The following is a 21,246-nucleotide window of genomic DNA, read 5'->3' as shown; positions in this document are numbered from 1 at the left end:
AGAAAGCTGACAGCACATCTCTGCTTAGACCACTGTGCTAAAATCTGAGAGCTGTTAATCTTGTGCAAAGAAGGCAGGTCTGTTCTGGGTTTACCTGTAAAAAATTCAAGTGTTTAATGACATGACTTTTATTTCAGTGAATTGTAAGTGCTGACTTGAAAGTTATACATTTGTAGTGTCACTGTCTACCTTACATTTGCAAAGAGGATTCTTCTGATTTTAAAAATTCAGGTTTTATTTGTTTAGTTTTTTTTTTTTTTCCCTTCTGAGAAATAGCCTGACAGTTTATTATGAGAATTTCTAAACTTCAGGGGGAAGAATCCATGGACTCAACATGCATTTGTGCCATAAATGTATTGATGAAGAAGTGTTTAAATGAGCTGCAATGTTGAAATCTGTACTATGTTTTTTGAAATGTTTTAGGTATCTTGCTGTCCCTAATGGGAAGAACAAACCACAGCATACTCATCTTTCTGTTTTTTGCCCTTGCTTCTTGTACTAATGTTGTAAATGGCTTTTGAAAGATTTTTGGTTTGTTAAAACATTGTTTTTGTTAGGGTGTGTTATTACATTATGGAAATCCTTTTTTGTTTTGTGCAGGAGGAGTTCAGAGAACTACATGAAGAACCAACTGATCCTCAGGCACAGCAGGAAATAATTAACAGCATTGAAGAAGTTTATTTTTCCAATGATTCCTTTGATATTGTGAAGTATGAGTTAGAGGTAAGCTTTTCTCTGCTTAAGAGAAAAGACAGCAGCGTAACAAAAAATGAAGATCAAAAATATGCTTATTTCAATGAGCTATTTTTGTTTTGTTTCTTATATCTTGCATTAATATGAAACCATACTCTCCTATGTCATGTTGCAGTTCTAGTGTATAGTATTGGTGCAGTCTCTTTTAATGTGGTAGCATTAATATCAGTTGTGCTAACGGACACTTCATAATTCAAACTATAGTGAAAAAGCCAAAATGTTCAGGAAAAAAAAAGGCGGTTCTATATTTTGTGTATTTTTTTTTAGCAAACTAACTGAGACATAATAATTTCCTTGTTGGGCGTTGTGTGTATATATATATATGGCTTAAAATAAAGTAACTTTGAGGTAATTACGATAATACATTGTATATCTTACCACTAATTGATTTCAGTATCCATCATTTGAAATAATGGATTAATTCTGCAAATTAGATTGCAAAATCAATAAGAATGTTTCTTTAATGAAATTGATTGCTTAGTTAATACTATGTGTGATTTAACATCTTTTAATTTCTCACTGAATTTAATTTATTGTTTATATGCAGAGGCTTCCTCCAGTACTTAGTCTTCAAGAACTGGAAGAGTACAGAGACAAATTAAAACAACAGCAAGCCGCTGTAAGTAAACTTGTTTCTTCTGTACCCTCACACAATTTGCATGTTGTCTATAAGTCTAGCAAGAAGTGTAACTGAAAAAGTTTTGGTTTCTTAAACACTTTAGATATTATGCAATTTTAAAAAAATATTATATTGTGGGCCTTTATAGTGGAAAAGCATCACTACCTCGTATGATCGTATGAAATCATGGAAGTAAGTCTTAGTGACAAATATAGTAACGAGCAAATGTGCTAACTATTTCTTTAGAAACTTGATTTTCTGAATGTTCATCTTTTCATGTCTTTTACCAGAAAGGTCATGTTCAACACGGCACTGAATGATGCAGTAGTATCTCTCTTTTTGCTGGGTTTCTAGCAACGTAAGACATAAAATGTTTTGAAAACTGTCTCCTTGGAGATGCTGTTTTCTCTTACTTTTCATTTGCCAATTTGTTAATTGTCCACAAGAGTTTCTAGTGAATACTGGTACAGAGTTATTACATAATAAACTGAATGGAATGTTATGAGTAGTCGAAGGTGAGAAGTCGAAGCTGCAGTTTTTGAAAGGTACTTGTTATATTCCTGGCTTTTTTATTTTCTATTCATACATTAGTTGTTGTTCCATGGCTCTTTTAAGATGAATAATATGGTACAGGAAACAAATGTATTAACTGTGGTATTTGGAGAGTATCTGCAAGTAAAATAAAAGCAGTAGTCCTAATTCATGTCTTTAAATGAAAGAAATGTATAGAAGGGGAATGTTGCATTGTTAACAATACATAGAGAACAAGTGCCTTCTGCCTAAGGCTGCTTCCCCCAGAATATACATATGAAATTATGTGAAGTACTAGTGAGAAGTTGAGGAAATGAATGAATATTCCAATATCCCATATTTCTCACCAAGAGCTATAAGGAAAGAAAATGTGAGTGGTAGGTTTCTGTTTTATTTTTTTTTTTCTTTTTTTAAGTCTAAGGGAACATCTGGTGATTACCTTGTTTTGAAAGGAAATGCTCTCATGACTGAGACAACTTCACTGAGATATGCTGAATAACCCTAATGTGTGTTATCAATGTCTTGGCCATTTTTGCTTTCAGGATGGGAACTGGTTGCAGCTGGGGGAATAGTTTCAGGGCTTGGCTGCTGCTGAAATATTTGAACTGGAAAGTGCATGCAACTAATGAATAATAGGGGTGAGAACTGAACACAAGGTTTCCAGTAAATATCACCCAGATGTGTCTTTCTTTTAGAATACAAACAGGTAAAAGCCAAAACTTTTGACAAGAAACATGTGCCCAGTTCTTTCCTACCATCTCCCCAGTCAGGATTGGGCCTTTCTTGTTTGTTCCTTAATCTAGTCAAAATGTATTTCTGCTATAGGAGGGAATTGTTGCTTGGTTGTTTTCTTCCTTAGGCATGTGCCAAGGTGCTAAAATTTCTTATATGCTGTATTTCATGTCCTTGTGTCATATTTCCAGGTGGAGTGTGAGAGGCTGTTGCATGTTTTCTTCTTCTGTCTCAATTATTGTCCATTTATCTTGTGATAGGTCATTTAGATTACTGTCTGCATTAAAGGAGCTTAGTGTCCTCTGTGGAAGACAGTACTACAGAATGTTGTATGTTGTTAGTTCAGTCCTAAAAATATTTTAATCGTGATTTGAATAAATTATTAGGTAGAGGACTCAAGTCTGTTGACATATCACACAATACCTCTGCTTTTGAAAAAGACTAAATACTGCCTTTTTCACTTCAGTGTCTGTACCTATAGGTAGCATAGGAATTTACAACGGTGGTTTAGAGATAATACCAACTTCTAAACTTCTCTTATACAAAGCACTCGTATGAGTGTGAATTACAGATACTAGAGCTCTAATCTTCCACTTCTCACTGACTGTTACCATCTGCATTTGCACAGCTGATCTTGGACATGCCTTTGTTTTTAGAGTCACTGTAGACTCTGTATTTTCTGTAGTTTGCTCATTGGTTTTTCATTCTACTGGATGGATTCCAGCTCACTCAAACTTTTTTTAATGTATGTATCATGACAACATTAATTTGTAATCACCTTACTATGGACAACTTGTATTAGAAGGCTTCTTGAGTTGTATGTCTGCTAGACTTCATACTTCATTTTAATTAGTAGGCTAATATCCTCAGCTGTGTTGTTTTTTCTTCAGGAGACAAAATATTTTTTACTGATGTGATTAGGAAAGAGACAATTGTTTGGTCCCCTCAGAAAATGTTGTTGGCATGCCTTGATAACGGTGGTGGTCACATTTGTTGCTAGCAACTGCAATTCAGGATTCCAAGAGTTAACACAGCACAACTATATCTCTTATTCACTTGTACTGCTTTAACAGTGAAGAATCAAACTGTTAGATTTGTACTAGAGCAACGCATAACTAGCAGGTATATCCTGAAGTTTCTTACAGGTACAGGGCTAGAATGAAGAACATGTTGGAAAAGGGAGGAAAAATTTCACAGGGCATAGACTGTGCAGTGAACAAAACTTCTTAAGAGCCCAAAGGTCATGTAGGCTCGTGTGGCATTTGGCCTGATAACATCCTTTCCTGACCACACCCCACTCTGGAGTGGTTTTTTTGCTGTCCTGCAAGAGGAACATTTTATTAATTATAGAACTACTGAGAGGTTTTAAGAACCAGCAAGAAGTTTTAAAATTGCTTTGTGATTCTGACCTGCTTTTAATATGGAAGGAAGAAAGCATAGCTAGGTATATGCCCCTTTTCCAGATTGCCAGCTGATGATATTGGAATACTTTGAAGACCATTTGTATGCAAATGTTCTTCCAGAGGATGGGAATTTACTTAGTGGAGCCGGTAGAAGTTTGTTATAGGAATGCTTATTGAAGATCCCAACTCCGTGCTATGTTTGACTAAGCAGGCAGGTGTAGAAAAACCTCATTGTCTGTCTTTGCCAGTAGTGTACTGTGGGCTGGCTGTCAGCCAGTTTTATTTTATTTCTCTTTCTGGGAGTATTGTTCCCTCAGAAGAATATATAACAATACCAATAATTTCTTTGTCATGTTTGAAACCATTTCTTCTTAAATATTTGTAGTCCCTTCTGAAAAACAAAACACACTGTTCTCAAGCTTGCTTATAAGCTTGTTCTCAAGCTTATAAGACTGTTAGTGTTGTATTTCTTTTTAAGCTTCTGTGTTTGTGCACAAGAGGTTGATTAAGGTAGCAATGCCTTTTTTTAAAATTCAGTACAGACAGCAGCTCTCAGTAGTATTTCACTTACTGTTACTTCAGAACAATGAGGAAAATTTTAAAATACGCATATTCTGTGTGCTAAAGAAAGGGTATAATGTGCACAGGGTGAATATTCATTTTGACACAGATTTAATTTAATACAATGTCAGTCTTTATGGTTTCTTAGATCTCCGTCTATCATGGTTTAACTCCAGCTGGTAATGAAGTACCTTGCAGCCACTCACTCATTTCCCCACCAGTGGGATGGAGGGGAGAATGGGAGGAGAAAACTCATGGGTTAAGATAAAGGTAGATAATGCAAAAAAAATAGCTGAAAAGTAGGTAAAGCAAAAGCATGTGAAGCAAAACAAGGAATTAATTCACTACTTCCCATGGGCAGGGAGATGTTCAGCCATCTTTAGTAAAGCAGGGCTCTATTACGTGTAACAGTTATTTGGGAAGACAGGTGCCATCACTCTGAATATCCTTCCCTTCCTTCCTCTCCCTCCAGCTTTACATGCTGAGCATGTCACCGTATGGTCACATAGAGGTCATCATATTGACCCTATGTCCCTTAGGTCAATTGGGGTCAGCTATTCCAGCTATGATCCCTCCCAGCAAATTGTGCACACCCTGCCCACTCACTGGTGAGGTGGTACGAGTAGAAGAGGCCTTGATTCTGTGCAAGCACTGCTCAGCTAGGACATCTCTGTGTTATCAGCACTCTTTTCAGTGCAAATCCAAAACAACCCCATGTTACTACTATGGAGAAAATTAACTCCAGCCCAGCTCAAACCAGCACACCTTGGTAGATGGTTAACTTAAATTTGTACTCTAGTAGTAGGATGAGCAGAATATACTTGCAGTGTGCCAAATTATTTATATACTCTAGCTAATGTTCCTTAACAAGCAGAGAGTTAAGGGATTAATTTAAAAATGCCCACTAATCCCTAGACGAAACTGTGAACATTTTTCTTACCTTGCTTCTAAGGAAAACTGATCATAATTTTTGTGATTTTTTTATGTTGTTGTGGAACATTTATTAAGAAATTTCAAAAATACAGAAGTAAATGATAGAGAAGCACAAACTTGTAGAACTTTAGTATGGGCATGACCTACTTAATTGAGATTGCTATGTATTACATGGAATGTTCTTCTTTTTAAGGTATCTAAAAAAGTTGCAGACTTGATCCTTGAGAAACAGCCTGCATATGTTGAGGTAAGAAGACTAACAGTTACTTTTTAAGAGTAAACTGCTCAATTTTGTGATGTTATAATGCTGCACTGGTTTCATTGAGGATTAATATAGTCATCTGTTAGTAGGGATGCTACTGTCTGGTTGGAACCAGCTATTTATGCATGCTAAACCTCTATAGTGAAAAGAACCAAGGGCATATTGAGTTGGAATTCCTTAGGATGATAAATGTTTTGGCATATGGTCAGTTTTAAGAAGGCTTTCTGAAAACATGAATTCACAAGCTTGATTAATACCTCTAGTGGACTTGGAATAGGAGCTGCTTTAGTGCCTATGCTTAGGAACAGTTTCACTGATCTCAGGCAGTTGCGAGAAGAAAGCATGTAAGAGAAGACTGAGCTGGAAATAGTCTCACCATGTCAGAGATCTCTTAAAAGCAAAACAAAGCAAAACTGCTTTAGCTGCTTGCAGTAGAATATTGGCATGGCTTCTCTCCTTCCTCCCAAAACATACTTGCAACAGCTGTCATAATGATTCTCTAAAAAGAAGATGTTTTTTTCATTTATTTTTACTCATTTATTCTTCATACTGTTCCTATAATGTGTGGTCAGCACTGCCTGATTTTATGTGATTGTTTCAGGAAACAACATGGAGAATTCTGCAAAGTGGAAAATAGTGATTGTTATCAAGTTAGTCTGAGAATTATCATGTGATGAATAATTCTGTGTATGTACAGCACCTTTTGTCACCGTTGTCATACCAGTGATTATGGCAATTCACATATTGGTCAAGAAGCTGTAAAGAGTGTGGGAGAGCAATGATGGCTTGTACTTCTGAATGTGAACCCATGGTAGATGTCATGGAGCTGCAGTTATTTTCCTCTTTCATCCTGAGGGCACAACATCCTCTTCTCCTCGCTTGTGCTTATGGCCCGTGCATCCAGCCTTACTGACCCTGCCGTCTGTGCTCTGGCATTTCACTGGGTGAAAGGAGGAGTGCTGCTGTTTAAAGATAAATGTGGGGGATTGGGCACTGCTTGGTTCATCTCCTGCAATAGCTAGTGGAAGAAAAAAGCTGTAACAGTAATGTTTCAGTTTTAGTTAAAGGAGTGAGGTGGGAGGCTATTGCAGAAAGAGGCTGGTAAGTGCTACAGTGGTTGACACTTTGTAAGATAGTGTAGGGGGGAGTAATTGTGTGGTATAAAAACCTTCTGGTATTATTGCACTGTCACACGTGTTTGAAATTGATACTTTTGAGTGAGTGCTGCTTTTCTGAATCCAGCAGCTTCACTTTGAAAACCTCTTCTCACTGCGGCAAATGTGCTGCTTGCATTTTGCCGTGTAATGTTAATGTTCTTATCGCAGCAACATCTTAGTAAGGTGCTCATGTTTTATATCAAGAAGTGCTTTCAGATGTTCCAATGGGACAGTTAAAAATCCATTGTGCCACTAGGAATCTTTTAAAAACGTTTCTTTTAAGTGCATATTTGCCTGATTAAGTCAATAATGGCATCTGCAGTTCAGTGTCCAATTACAGCAGCAGGTCATTAGAAGAATAAAAAATGCAGTTGACTGTCTCCTGGACGCATTTTAACTGTGCAAAGTAAAGTTTAGGGATATCATGATTTGCACCCCATTTCTAGTATGAAATACTTGTCTAACAGGCAAGTTCTACTATGGGCTAACAGAGGCATAGCACAGACACAGGGCAAGGGATTTATAGTTTTCCCTTCTCCTTGAAAGGAAAGGCATGCTTTAGGAACAAACAGCGGGTGGAAGATTGTCTTTGAGAAGAGAAAAAATTTATTCAGCCCTAAATGCTGGGCAGAAGACTCTCTCTGGGGACCTTTAGGCTGCACTTTTTCCTTGTGCCTCTTCATCCAGTCACATTCAAAGGAGAGATTTTATAGAATCTTTGCAACAGGCAGGACTGGAGTTGCTCCTTATTGTATGTGTTTCCTCATGAAAAAGGAAATAAAAGCCTTTTGAATAACTCTCATATTTTCAAAGTATGTTTTTAGTAGGTATTGAGGAAAGGAATCTTTGAATTTGGTTTCTTAAGATATTTTGCATATCAGCAACTAAGCTGTCATTTTTACAAAAGCAACGTTGGTAACATAAAGGAGCTGATTTTGGTGAAAGTTGCAGCTCAGTGATTTGGAGACTGACCAGGAGCTGACTTGGAACTGAACTAAACTTTGAACTTGTTTTTGCTTGTCATATCTTTAGGATTAGTTTGATTTTCAAAGTGAAAGTCTCCCTTCCCCTCATGGAAAGCACTTGATATGTTTTGAAATGATGAACAGAATTTAAAAAAAAAATTATCATTTTCTGTAGTGTGGGGAAAGCATTCACTTTTCTACAGTACTGTTCCTAACAAAAGAAATCCTAATAGTTGGGATTACACTAGGCACTTCACTGAGTCAAAAATCAAGCTAAAATCAGGTCACCTCTGCTGAAGAGTTTTCAGCTGAAATTCAACAGGATACAATTAACATTCATTATGAAGTGACATCTATTAAATTGGTAAAACACAAGTGCTTCTAAACAAGAAAATGCTGTGTGAAACATGATTTTTTTGTTTGTTTTGTTTTGCTGCTCTCTGGCATATTAATTATGCCTGTCCCTGTGTTTCTGTCCCTGAAGCTTTGATCATTCTGTTGTGATGCACAAATGGTTTAGAGATTCTTAGGCTAAATGTATAATATATAAATATAGAGGGTCCCACTGCAATGGAAATGGATTTCAAATATCTAACTTCAAATGAGAGTTGTATTTTAAAAGATAGTTTTCATTAATGTTACATTGCAATGCTTAGCATATATAAAATGATGAAACAAATAATATATACAGCAACTCTACAAGGTCTTTATAACATCTCAAGAGAAATCTACTAATCACTAGTTTTTATTGGTGTGTAGCACAACGTTAAATTGTATATTTATTCAACCTATTGTCTCTCCGTAGGAACTTGAACGTGTTACATCATTGCAGACTGGCCTTCAGTTAGCAGCTGTTATTTGCACAAATGGAAGAAGGTATCTTGCTTAAGTAACTGTAGAGATTGAAAGGGGGGAAAAGTATTTAAGAAGAAATCTGTATACCCAGGAAGTTTGCTTGCTGATGATATTTCCATATTATGTACTGAATGCTATTAGCAGTGGTAGTTAAGGATACTAAAATGATTGCAAACTCTTGCAGCTCTCACTTTTGCCATTCAGGGTTCTCTTCAAAACAGGAAGGTTTTGAGATACACCACTGATCCACAGACAAATGCAGAAGGGGGGATGTACCTTCTTAGTAGTCTGTTGATATCTCATTTTCTGAGTTTCCTTAAAAATACTGATGATCTTATTTTCTAGCATGTATTTTGATGGACATGTTAGAATTGATTAGAAGTAAGTTTCATTTTCTGAATTTGTTGAAGATTATGTTAATTTGTAACTTTTGCAGACACCTGAATATAGCAAAGGAAGGCTTCACACAAACTAGTTTGGGGCTTCTTGCAAATCAGAGGAAGCGACAGTTGCTTATTGGACTGCTAAAGTCTCTGAGAACAATAAAAACACTGGTATGTATAGTTATTTTTTTTCAGTGGGAAGTATTTTTCTTATTTTCTGTGTAGTTATTGTTCTTTGTTTTTTGGTTTTTTTTGTAGCAAAGAACTGATGTGCGTTTGAGTGAGATGTTGGAGGTAAGTCCCTGCTGGACTGGTTAAATTTGAAGCTATTCTAAGTCTACTTTTGTCTCTTCCCTTCCTCTTGCAAACAGGCTGTGGCTGTGTGTGCATGGGATGAAATTCTATTTTTATTCTTTTTTTTAAATGTTGTGCAAAAAACTTCATATCCAATTAGATAGCCCCTCTACCAGGAGGGAGTATTTTTTGTAAAAACCTTAATCCTGCCTTTAGATCAGAGGCTTGAGTTAGTTCGGTAAAAATGCTGTGGAATCTTCACTCCCCCGACTGCCCTCAACTTATACTTCTTTTCTGACCTTAGCTTGATAGTTGGGAAGAATAGAAGGTGAGATTTAGCTGATTGTTGATATGCTGTGTCTCGATAAAGTACTTCTACTGGTATATTACTGTACAAATTTATAGAGGGGCTGTAAATTATTTTTGTTCTATTAATAAAATAGTATTTTATTTGTAAGTGTAGTAGCTTCTCTCCTTATTTATTGGGTTGGCTTTTTAGTAGTCACTCGTAGAAAACATTGCAGCATGCAGCTCATGACACTGAAAATTCTGATACTCTTGTAAATACTGCCTAAAAATGCAGTAGATACTGCACAGAGTGAAATAAGATCCTGTCTTAACGTGATTAATTGTGTGAAAGAAAATTCAGAATTTTATTGACAACTATGTTTTAACCATAGTACATGTATTTGCAGCTATTACTGGATGGAATGTCATGATGATAATCCTTAGTTAGTAAATTTGGAAGTTGGATCTTAATGGTTGTAACTTTTAAGATTCTTTGAGTAAATCCCCTTGTGTCAGCAAACTTTCTTATTCTGTACCAAGCAGGAGTGTACTCATTTTCAGGCGGCGTAAATATTGCCTTCTGCTCATTAAGCCCTGTACAATGATTAGCTTTTAATTTCTGTGCTGTATTTTGTCATACAGGAAATCAACTGTCTACTAGTAGGAGTTGTCTTGAGACAGAGGTGTGGGTGTTGCATTCACACACAGACTCTGATATCTGATTATCGTAATCCGTCAGTGATATTTAAGGGCTGGAACTGCTGTTTCTAGCTGAGTGCAGTTTTAAAGCTGTGCTCAGTGTCTGCCCCCAATAAGTTATCCCAGATATTGACCAGTTTATTGTCTTTACTCCAAGAAGTTAGTAATGGAATATGCACGAGAGCTATTAGTAGCCATTCACAGAAGAGGATTTGGAAAGGGTTCCCAATTGAAAAGGGCTAGAAATGAAGCTACAATAGCTTATAGGGCTGAGCTGCATCTGGAATACATGAGTAATATATCTTATGCAAACAGGCTTTCTGATTTGAGCTCTGTTAGACTTAATGGAGCAAATACCAGGTTTACAATGGAGAAAGATGCAAAGACCTGAAAATGCAGCAATCATTTTAGACCAATGTACTGTTCTGTTTTCATCTAATGGATAATGTATTTGGATTTTTTTTGTGTATTTTTTTTTAGCTAAACTTGATCTGCATTAGAACACTGCTGTTAAAACCAATTTCATTTCAGAACCTCCTTTATGATAATAGCTGAATATAAATTGCCCCTGCGTTTCTACTCTTCAGTCAATGACTGAAATGCCAGTAACAGCTTTGTATTTGAGCTCTCTAAAGCACATATTATAGCTGATGTAATTATGACAAAAAAGGGAAGCTCTTAGCTATTAAAGAGGGTTTTCCTTTCTCCAAGGCTCTTTCTGGTCTCATGTCTAATAAAATACAAAAATAGTAGATATATCCAAGGCACTGTCCATGTTCTGATGGCAAGATCCTGGGGTTTTATATTTTTGTGTCTATGGTTTTTTTTTGTTTTTGTCCTGACATCATCATATATTTCCTGATTCATCTGTCTACCTATTGGATATTCTTTTTACAAATTAGGACAATGTGCCCATATTTTTATTCTAAAGTATGTTCTTTTTGCCCTGAGGCCTTGTGTGGTCTGAGGCCACTTGTATTTAAATTAATTTCTAATAACCTATAGAATGTGTCAATTTAAATAGTGTTTATTTGGGCATAATGTTAGAAGTGTCTTCCTTGTCTCTTTTTAGGTTTTGTAACCTAAGCCTGCCCGTGTCTGAACTTACCTCTTTCCATGCTCATGAATAGATCATACTGTATTAACAAAGGTTGGAAAGATGTTTAACTGAGATGTTAGTTGTTTTGTAATAAAAATTTTCTGATGTATTTTTTATGAATGCAAAAGGAAGCAATACAGCAAGTTGTTTGCATAAGGTAATGTAATAGATAGTGTTTTCAGACGTTGCTAACGTCTGTTTCAGTTTCCAAACTACTTGCACATTAAGTGCTACAGTAGACCCTCACTCTTTTCTTTTAACTTTACTGTATAGACATGAGGCAAAATATTTTATTCTTAATGTTAATTTGTAAGCATGCAAGCAAAAATGGGTGTTGTACTGTTGCTTCAAATGAGCTTTCAATTGTATTTTATCCTAAGGAAGAGGATTATCCAGGAGCTATTCAGCTGTGCTTAGAATGCCAGAAAGCTGCCAGCACCTTCAAACACTACAGTTGTATAAGGTAAGGTAACATTGTGCAGATTTTAGCTTCTGTATGATTTTATTTGGAAATTGTATAGAATCATAGAATCAACTGGGTTGGAAAAGACCTCCGAGATCATCAAGTCCAACCCTTGGTCCAACAGGACCGTGGTTACTAGACCATGGCACTAAGTGCCACATCCAGTCTCAGTGTATGAAACAGTGACCATTAATTTTTCTTCTCTAAAGGTTTGATGGAAATGTTATTTTCTTCTTGGAAAAGTAAAATTGAGTCAATTATTAAAACATAAGTATCCACTGTAATTTCGTGCTTTCTGGTACCACTACTAACCAGTCTTCACAACCTATAATCTGTGTTGGGACTATATAATTGTTTTGTAACTGTTGTAATATGTTGGCAGGTAAAGTTTCAACTAAGACTGAATTATAACTGTGCTACAACATGCAGCCTAGGGATACCTGAGCTGATTTTTTAATAAGCAAGTTTATATTCTGGAATTAATTTACCTACAGCAAGATGGCCTCTGGAGGATAACCTACCCTGATTCTTGGCACTGAAATTAGCAAGTGCAGAATTTCATGCTGACATGAAGAAATTGCTTTCAGAACTGGAACTAATCCAAATATCTGCAGTTCCTAACTTAGAAAGACTTGATTTTCAATACTTTTAAAAAGAAAAAAAAAAAAAGCAGGAAATGCTCATAAACTCCAGCAGGAGATGTAGTAACATCAAATTGTTGTGGAGGCTTTTCTATTTGAAGGCTTGTTGCATGTGGAGAAACAATAAGGAAATATTTTCTACTCTAGTTTTTAATGCCAGCTCTTTTTGATGCAGTTTTTTTCTATTTAAACCTTTCTTTGGAGGATGTTGCGTCCAGTTTATCTAATGCAACCAAAAAAGGAGGGTGATGGGCATAATCTACATAAGCTACAGAACTAAGTAGGGAAGCTAGAATCTTTTGATAATTAACATAGGCCCCTTAGGAGAAGATTCAGAGCACAGAAGGAAGTTGTTTAAAATCAGGTATGGTGATTATTTAATGAAAACTGTGCTTTCCATGCATGAAGAGAATATCCTGCCTATTTCTTTGTTGCTTTGACCCTTCTGAACAAAAACATAGTAGTCATGTTTTGTGTTTTATTTTTCTGGCCGGTGTTCTAAAATTTTTAAACCTGATTGTTGCAAAGGTGCAGTGGTGCCTTTCATTGTTCTAAGGAGTGTCTCTTATGGTAACTATTTTTTGTTAATCTTTTTCTACCAAGTATAGCTCAGAGAAGTGAAATAATGGTGTTTAAAAATTTTTCTGAGAGTTTTGTAAGCTTGAGTTCTTTTATAGCATTTCTGTAACAGGTTCCCGAGCAACAAAGAAAAGTTACTATAGTTTACAAAGACCTGACAGCCTTGACCTTTCTGGGTATGTTCTGCTGTAGACCACAGTGCCAAACCAAAACATTTGAAGCATGAGTTTCTTGGGGGTTGGGAATGTCTTTGAGTACTTGGTTAAACCCTAGCAGGGGCCTTATCTGGGCCATCTTAACAGTGTTGTGTTGTAAACCTAGGGTTATGTGCTGCTGCAACAAATACCTTAATTTGAAGCATTAAGAATACTGCATATGCCTGAAGTAGATACCTTTCAATAACAGTGGTGAGATGGTGCTAGTCTGACACAGTAACAGCAGCTTAAATGGTTTATGATAAATTACTATATTGTGGCTAGGTAGCAGGCAAACGTGGTTTTGGAAATAAGGAACTTGGTCTGAAATATTAATATAATCAGTAAGTTTATTTTAAACATTTTCTTCTTTCATTAATAGTGAGTTAAATTCAAAACTGCAAGACACCTTGGAACAAATAGAGGTAAAAGTTGATATATTGATGTTTAGTATATTTTAATCTTTAACCTCTAAGTATATGTTAGTAATTAACCTCTAAAGTACTAGAGCTTTCCAATACAATGTTGTTAGCAATTACAGAATGTGCACATTTCTTTCAATTACTCTCTTTGGAATGCTATGGTCAGTGCTGTTCATGTAAACTTTTGTGATGCAATTAATCTAAATGCTCTGTAATATGTTGTCATACTTATGAGCCCAGTTCACTAGTTGTGCCTACTGTAAGTGGTAGAGCAGTCAAATTAAAAAGTCAAATAACATTTGAAGTACTGAACTTCTGTGAGTTCTTAAAACTACTTGTAAATAGTTGTGAAAAGTAAATCAGCAGCAAGCCATTAGGTTTGGATAAGCTACACAAGAGATCACAGTATCACTGGAAATTTTAGAGGTCAGCAAACTGCTGGATAGGGCCAGTGCTAAGCCAGAGGAAGTAAGACTTAAATAATTGTGAAGGATGCAACAAACACCAGTTTTAAGTTAGATAGTATCACAAAAGCAAATGAATATAACATGGTAAGTGTCTTGCTGGAAATTGGTGGTGAAAAAAGGGAGTTCTTTTAACTCCACTGTTAGGTAATTTTGAGCTGGAACTTGGTGAGCTTTTTGTAAGAAGTCTGGTAACGTAGATATATATAATGTGTATGTAGTGCATGTAATGCATACGCATGTAATGCTTAGCAGGAACTTGAATTAGCTATTCCAGCAGCTCTCTACACCTGTGGTCATGTGCTCTTTAGAAAGTCAGATTGATGCATGTATTATCGTACCTTGTTATTAAATTCCCTGTAAAATTAGAACTTTGTTATATTTCCTTCAGTTAGACTAAGTTAGAAATCCCAGCTCTCCCATGCTGGGGTGCTAGGCCTTCTCAGTATCACTTTGAATTTGACTTCAGTGAAATAATGTACTTTTTACTGTGCTTGTTCTTGGAAATAGTGGAACTCATTGGCTGATAGAAATTTCAGACTGAAATACTTATGCTCAAGAAGTAACATTTAAGCATCTCAGAATAGTCTGATTGTGAACAATCTTGGCTAGTTTACAAACATAATTATCAGACTGTTTAAGTAAATGTCTTCCTCTTTTGCTGTCATTTAAGTAATGTATTACTTGGCCTGTTTTTATCTAGTGTTTAACAGTCTTTTCTTTCATTCATATAGGAACAATTGGACGTAGCACTTTCCAAAATATGCAAGAATTTTGATATCAATCATTATACAAAGGTTCAGCAGGCTTACAGGCTGCTTGGAAAAACACAGGTTAGTACTCATCTTCTGAGTGAGTTACAAAGAACAGTCATGTAACAGTGTGGAACTTTGAGTACTGTGATGGAAATTTATTTTCCTAATTAGTCCCAACTGGCAGCTAAGCGCCACACAGCCACTCACTCTCTCCCCTTTAGTGGGATGGGGGACAGAATTGGATAACAGTGAGAAAACTTGTGGGCTGAGATAAAGACCATTTAATAGGGGAAGCAAAAGCTGTGCACACAATCAAAGCAAAATGAGGAATTCATTCAACACTTCCCATGGACAGGCAGGTGTTCAGCCATCTCCAGGAGAGCATGGCTCCATCATGTGTAACAGTGACTTGTGAAGGCAAACTTCATCCCTCTGAACGTTCCCCCCTTCCTTCTTCTTCCCCCAGCTTTTATTACTGAGCATGATGTCACATTTTATGGAACATGTTGGGGTCAGCTGTCCAAGCTATGTCCCCTCCCAACAACTAGTGCACCCCCACCCTCTGGTGGGGTGGGATGAAGAATAGGAAAGGCCTTGACTCAGTGTAAGCAACAGCTCAGCAATAGCTAAAACATCCCTGAATTATCAACATTGTTTTCAGCACAAATCCAAAACATAGCCCCGTACCAGCTACTATGGAGAAAATGAACTCTATTCCAGCCAAAATCAGCACACTAATGCTTATGAATCTTGCCAGGTATTCAAAGGCTTTTATAATGCTCGGATAATTTAACAGTACTTGGTAAAGGTAAACTGCGTATTACTCCAACACGTAGCATACGTAACAGTTCCATATTTCAGCTCTGTTTATAATGCTGTTTGCATTATAATTGATTTTGGGCATGTGAATAATATTTTTCAATAGCTAGATCTGTGTCACTGAGTTGTGCACAACCTGTACCTGACATGTGTGTTTCCATTTTATATTGTACTGTAACACAACAGGAATGAAGAGGTGAGGAGATAGTTTTTTGCAATAAAATATGTCTCAAGGCATAAAAAAATATCATAGAATGTTAAGAGTTTAATGTAAAGGACCTTAAAGATCCTTTAGTCCCACCCCCTGTGCCGCGGACAGGGACACCTCCCACTAGACAGGTTGCTCAGGGCCTTATCCAACCTGACCCTGAACACTGATATGTGTTCAAACATACACTGTGGATATGTCCTAAAAGTTACATCTCTGCATGCCAAGAGCATTTTTTTGTGTAAATAGTAGATCTAAGCTCTCCTGTAGGATGTAAGTGCTGGTGCACTGCCTTGAGGCTTCATATGGTTTCTCTGGGAAGGTGGTGAACCAGTTTCCTTCTGAAGCAGGTATGAAGTATGGGAGCTAATACCAAGGTCCTGTGAAGTAAAGAGGGATAAAGAAACAAGAAAATCCTGGAGGCATGTTTTGTCAGTGATCAGTGTTCATAACACACTGAGGCAGAGCATGGTTGGTGCCAGTGTAGCAGTGATGATTTGCTTGGAGAAGAGATTCCTTCAGAAAGCTTTAGTTGCTACAGGTCACGTCAAAGTGCCTGTCCCTTGATGAAGACAGGACAAGAACCCCATTTGTTTTTATAATGCTTGGGGTTTTTAATGGTATTTCCAGATTTCAGAATTATATCTGTTAGTAGATTGGCTTTTTTGGGTTTGGTTTCATTTTTTGTTTGTTTCTTTCTTTCTTTCTAATTAGAACCTTTCTAGCAAAGTTGGGTTCTTTTTTTCATGGCTCAACAGTGATAACAGTGTAACTCTGCAATAGGATAGAAATGGATTTATCTTCCCATACTTTCTTAATGTGCAGAATTATTAGAGTGCCTAGAGTCTGCAACTTAAAACCAGGGGAGAAGATTAATTAGGCTTTTCCTTTGTTAGTGCATTGTATGCGATTTCTTTATTTACTGAACAAAAGTAGATATAATGCATTCACTGCTCCGAAGTCAAGTGCGTGATATGTTGAGAAAGGCAGATTGTTTGTCAGAGAATGAAGTTTCTGAACAAAATAAAAGTGTTATTTGTTGCTGCATGGTTTTGCCTGCTTTGTTCTCATGATAAAGTGACTTGGCTTTGGCATTCTTTTTATTACTATTAAAGTAGGTATTTTGAACTTGTCCTAAATATAATTTAGTTGCATTGTTACTGAAATATCTCCCATTTTGACCCCTTCTAAGTAAACAAAATGTCAATAACCTTCAGTATATTCAGTAATTCTCATATTTCATTTGTCATTTTGTTTTCTTTGACTGATTCAAGTTAGGACTAGCTGTAGAAGATTGGTTGTTTGCAATAGGATTTAAGCAGAATTGCTTTTTCATTTCTTATGGGATGATTGAGTTCTCAGCTCTTGTCAGTAGCTAAAAATGTCAAATAGGAAGTAGTGAAAGTAAACAGTTTCAAATCTGCAGGATCTGATAATTTCATTCTGGCATTTGAAAGATATTTTTTATTGGTTCCTATATATACCATATGCTGATTATTTGCATATCATGAAGCAGTGAGAAAATTCCATTTCTGAACTGGACTAATGTTATGTACAGTCTATTAACAACATGAAAACTAAGGAAACATCCTGACCTGAAACTCAGGCATGATTGTGGTAAAATTAATATGTTATGCCGTCATTAGTCCCTAGTACATGTACTGTTATATCTTTTTCTGGAAAAAGTAATCTATTTTTAAACAAATGTCTTTTTTTCTGTAACAAGGAGGAGTTTTATAGGAAATTTATTGATATGTTGTACATGCCTTTCTGTAACACTTAATGCTACTTTATATTCTTCAGTTTGGCAAGTGGATGGATTGAAGACTTTGTAATTGTGGTTTTAGTTTTAATAATTGCAAAGGAAATATTTTTATTTTAGTTGGAAGTGTTTCTAGTGGGAGAAAGAGCACAGATCTCAACTAATTTCTTTTTGTCACAAAATCAGTGATTGGGAGAGTAAAAGAATGATTAGCCATATTATATAGGTGTACAATTGATATTTACTCGTGTTAATGTAAAAAAACCAGTGAATTGTAGAGGGAGGATGGATTGTAGTATTATCAAATTCTGTTAGGTATTTTTGAGACAAAGATTGAAAGCCATACTGCTTACAGTTTCTTCTTTTCAGAACTGAAAAAAACTTACCTTAAAGGGTGATGGCTTAAAGATTATGGCATATGAAAAATTGAATTTTGTATTTGATTTTATGTCACTCCATTTCTTTCAGACAGCAATGGACCAGTTACATATGCACTTCACTCAAGCCATTCACAACACTGTGTTTCAAGTAGTCCTTGGATATGTGGAGCTGTGTGCAGGAAACACAGACACCAAGTTTCAGAAGTTACAGTACAAAGACCTCTGTACAGTATGTAATTCTTGTATATATGTATATTTTTTAATCTGAGTTTTTCCACTGTTGTAAGTGTACCTTATGTCAGTAGGGACTCAGTTATGAGAATAATTCTGCAGCTACTATAGTTTATTAGTACAACTTATAGGCTAACTGAGAGATTTGTTATTCACAGCTTAATGCTGATTTTGATTGCACTAAATCTTAACACTTTGGACTTACTGTGCACTCCATCTAAATACAAAGTAAATCATAGGATACAAACAGAAGACCAACATTTCAAAACTCCCATGTCTTCAGTATAATATGCTAGTTATTTGCTTCATTATTAACTTTGAACTCTATTCTAGTGCATTTAAGTAGTATTCACAATTTCTATAATACTGCATTTCAGTAAGGATTCTTGTAAAGATTCTAACTTAGAGTCTTCCCAAATGGCTTTGTATCAGTTTCATTGCGTTTTTGATATCAAGGTAAGGAACAGCTGTTATATTGAGATGTAAAAGCTTGATAACAGGGAAAACGTGGACTGGGAATAACCATATATTTCCCTCTAGTATAAATTTTAGGTGCAGTTTCTTCCACATCTGTATTTTGTTTAAATGTTTAATTTTTTTTAAATGTTATTAGAATGAATTACTGTATTTTGAGTAGCATTTTTAGTTCAGTCTTTAGTTTTTTCACTTGCGATGTTACTGTTACACCCTGAGAAATTTGCTTAAACTTCAGTGTTGGTGAGGAAGAATGTTAGATATTTTAGGTGGTTCTAACATTGATTTAAAATTTGAAATTATGTTTCTATCTTGAATGTTCTGTAGAATGTTTGTTTCAGTCACAGGCTAAATCCTTATTATACTTCATCAACTCATGGACCCATCCTGTCAGTTGCAATTTATTAAATTAAAGTACAATCCTAAGAAGATTAAAGTTCATACTCGGATCCATTTTCTGCTCTTTCACTTCTCATATCTCCTGGAATCATGTAGCTTCAACTAGTAAACACATCGACATTGAAAGCCATTTAATTTTAAAGAGGTGCCCCTTTGACTTTGAAAACTTACATAATCTAAGGACCTTCACATGAATGGAAGTGTGATATGAAAAATTAATTTATTGGGAATAATTGACATAAGTATTAATGAACAGAATGAGAAAGGTTCCAGGTGGGTGGAATTCACACTTCACTGAGATGAATTCTAGCTGAAGAAAGCCAGAAAACCCTGATCTCTGTTCTCTAGACTGCAGCCCTTTCATCTTTCTGCTATAAGTCTTCAGAGTATGGTTTTATTTTAATTTCTTACTTTCTAATGCACTTTTTGTCTAAATTTATTTTTACTTTATACTTATGTATGTCCTTTAGTTTATTTCTCATTCTTTGCTAATGCTAGTGATACTAAGCCCATTTATTTACATTTACAAATAGTACTACTGAGCTGCTTCTGACAACTTCTAAATACGAGTTGTGTGCTGCTGTTGATCCTTATTCTTTACAGTGCAGAGGAATCTTTCAGATACTTGGAAATATCACATTTTGTAATACACAGGAAGAGAGTGGCTTTAACTGCATGGTTACAAAATTATTACCTCTATTTCTATTTGGTTTTACTTATGCAAAACCTTAATGAGATGATGCTTAAGTTATGTGAGCCTGCAATAGCCAGAATCTGGCAGTCTGTATAAAGGAAGGTACTGAGACTTTGGGACTGTAATGTACTATGAATACTGCTGTAATTTGCTTGTAATTTAGTTTTTTATTTTTTTCATTACTCTCTTGGTAACAATTAGGTATTTAGGGACAGGCTGCAGATGGGCAATTTTGATCTCTTACAAACCATGCTGCTCAGTGTTGGTTGTTACCCGTTGCAGTGCATTTGTGAAATCAGAATGCTGAATAAGCTGGACTGTCATAGCAATTAAATTTCTAACTTCCTGCAGCAAAAACACTAGCAGATTTTTATCTCTTGCATTTTGTTTTGGAGGAATAAATTGTTTAAGACTAAAATATGAGCTTTCTTTTTCTTTGTTTAGTTCTAGTGAGAACCCTCTTCAGGCTATCTATGCTGTTAAGCCAGGATGCTCTTAACATATAAGTGATTATGGAGTACTTCCTCTAATTAAACAATGGAAGTCATATAAAATTGAAGTATTCCTTTTTGAACAGATCTCCTGTTGTGTGTTTCTAAAAATCTGTCACAATGAACTCATTGAGCTCATTTCTATTTTATATGGGTAGTGGGGGGCTATAGTGGCTTTTTTTCTTTGTTCTGTTTGTTTCTTCAGATACTGGATATTATAATAATGTGAGTTTTTTAAAAAGAATAATATTTTTGGAAATTTTTAAGCATTTATGCAAGTTATGTACTTGTGCACTCAGACTCACTATTTCCTTGTTGACTCTTTCTTTTCCTAGCAATGTGCTGTGCTCTAGCTTTTACATCCTTTCACTTTTGGAATACTACTGGAGCAGGGCAGAGTTTGGCTGCTTCATTTTCAAATTTTGAATTTCGATATTCAGAGAGTATAAGTCCAAAGAAATTCAGTTGTTCGTTTCCTTAGTCTAAATGGAATTAACTTGGTATTAGTAAGTGATACTTTCTTCCTGGCCACCTGAAGGCCAGTGTATCTTCAAGTATAATGATCTGCATAAGCAAGGTTTAGATTTTATAGCTACTAAACACCGTGAAATACAGTAAGAGTAACATTTCCTGATGAGTTGGCAGAGAAAATGGCTGAAGCAGTGGGTGAATTGGCAGGACAATTTACTGTTTGAATAATAAACTTATTACCTTATTTTGTTCAATTGTTAGTAAA

General features: G+C 35.8%; 1 protein-coding gene across 1 annotated transcript in view; it reads left to right on the top strand.

Annotated features, from left to right (window-relative positions):
• The window catches only part of VPS50 (VPS50 subunit of EARP/GARPII complex), an 84,415-nt gene that overhangs the window by 11,047 nt on the left and 52,122 nt on the right, over window positions 1-21,246 (top strand). The window contains exons 3-12 of the mRNA XM_027749129.2: window positions 601-723; window positions 1,301-1,372; window positions 5,726-5,779; window positions 8,722-8,792; window positions 9,208-9,325; window positions 9,413-9,448; window positions 11,915-11,997; window positions 13,794-13,836; window positions 15,032-15,130; window positions 18,310-18,450. Coding sequence (XP_027604930.2) covers window positions 601-723; window positions 1,301-1,372; window positions 5,726-5,779; window positions 8,722-8,792; window positions 9,208-9,325; window positions 9,413-9,448; window positions 11,915-11,997; window positions 13,794-13,836; window positions 15,032-15,130; window positions 18,310-18,450 — 840 coding nt within the window. The remainder of the gene's footprint in view (window positions 1-600; window positions 724-1,300; window positions 1,373-5,725; window positions 5,780-8,721; window positions 8,793-9,207; window positions 9,326-9,412; window positions 9,449-11,914; window positions 11,998-13,793; window positions 13,837-15,031; window positions 15,131-18,309; window positions 18,451-21,246) is intronic.

This window comes from Pipra filicauda, unplaced genomic scaffold (assembly GCF_003945595.2).
Source record: "Pipra filicauda isolate LSUMZ 115617 unplaced genomic scaffold, ASM394559v2 scaffold66_size7647185_pilon, whole genome shotgun sequence".
NCBI lineage: Eukaryota > Metazoa > Chordata > Aves > Passeriformes > Pipridae > Pipra > Pipra filicauda.
Note: the sequence above shows the minus strand (reverse complement) of the source record. Positions and strands in the feature narration are given on the sequence as shown.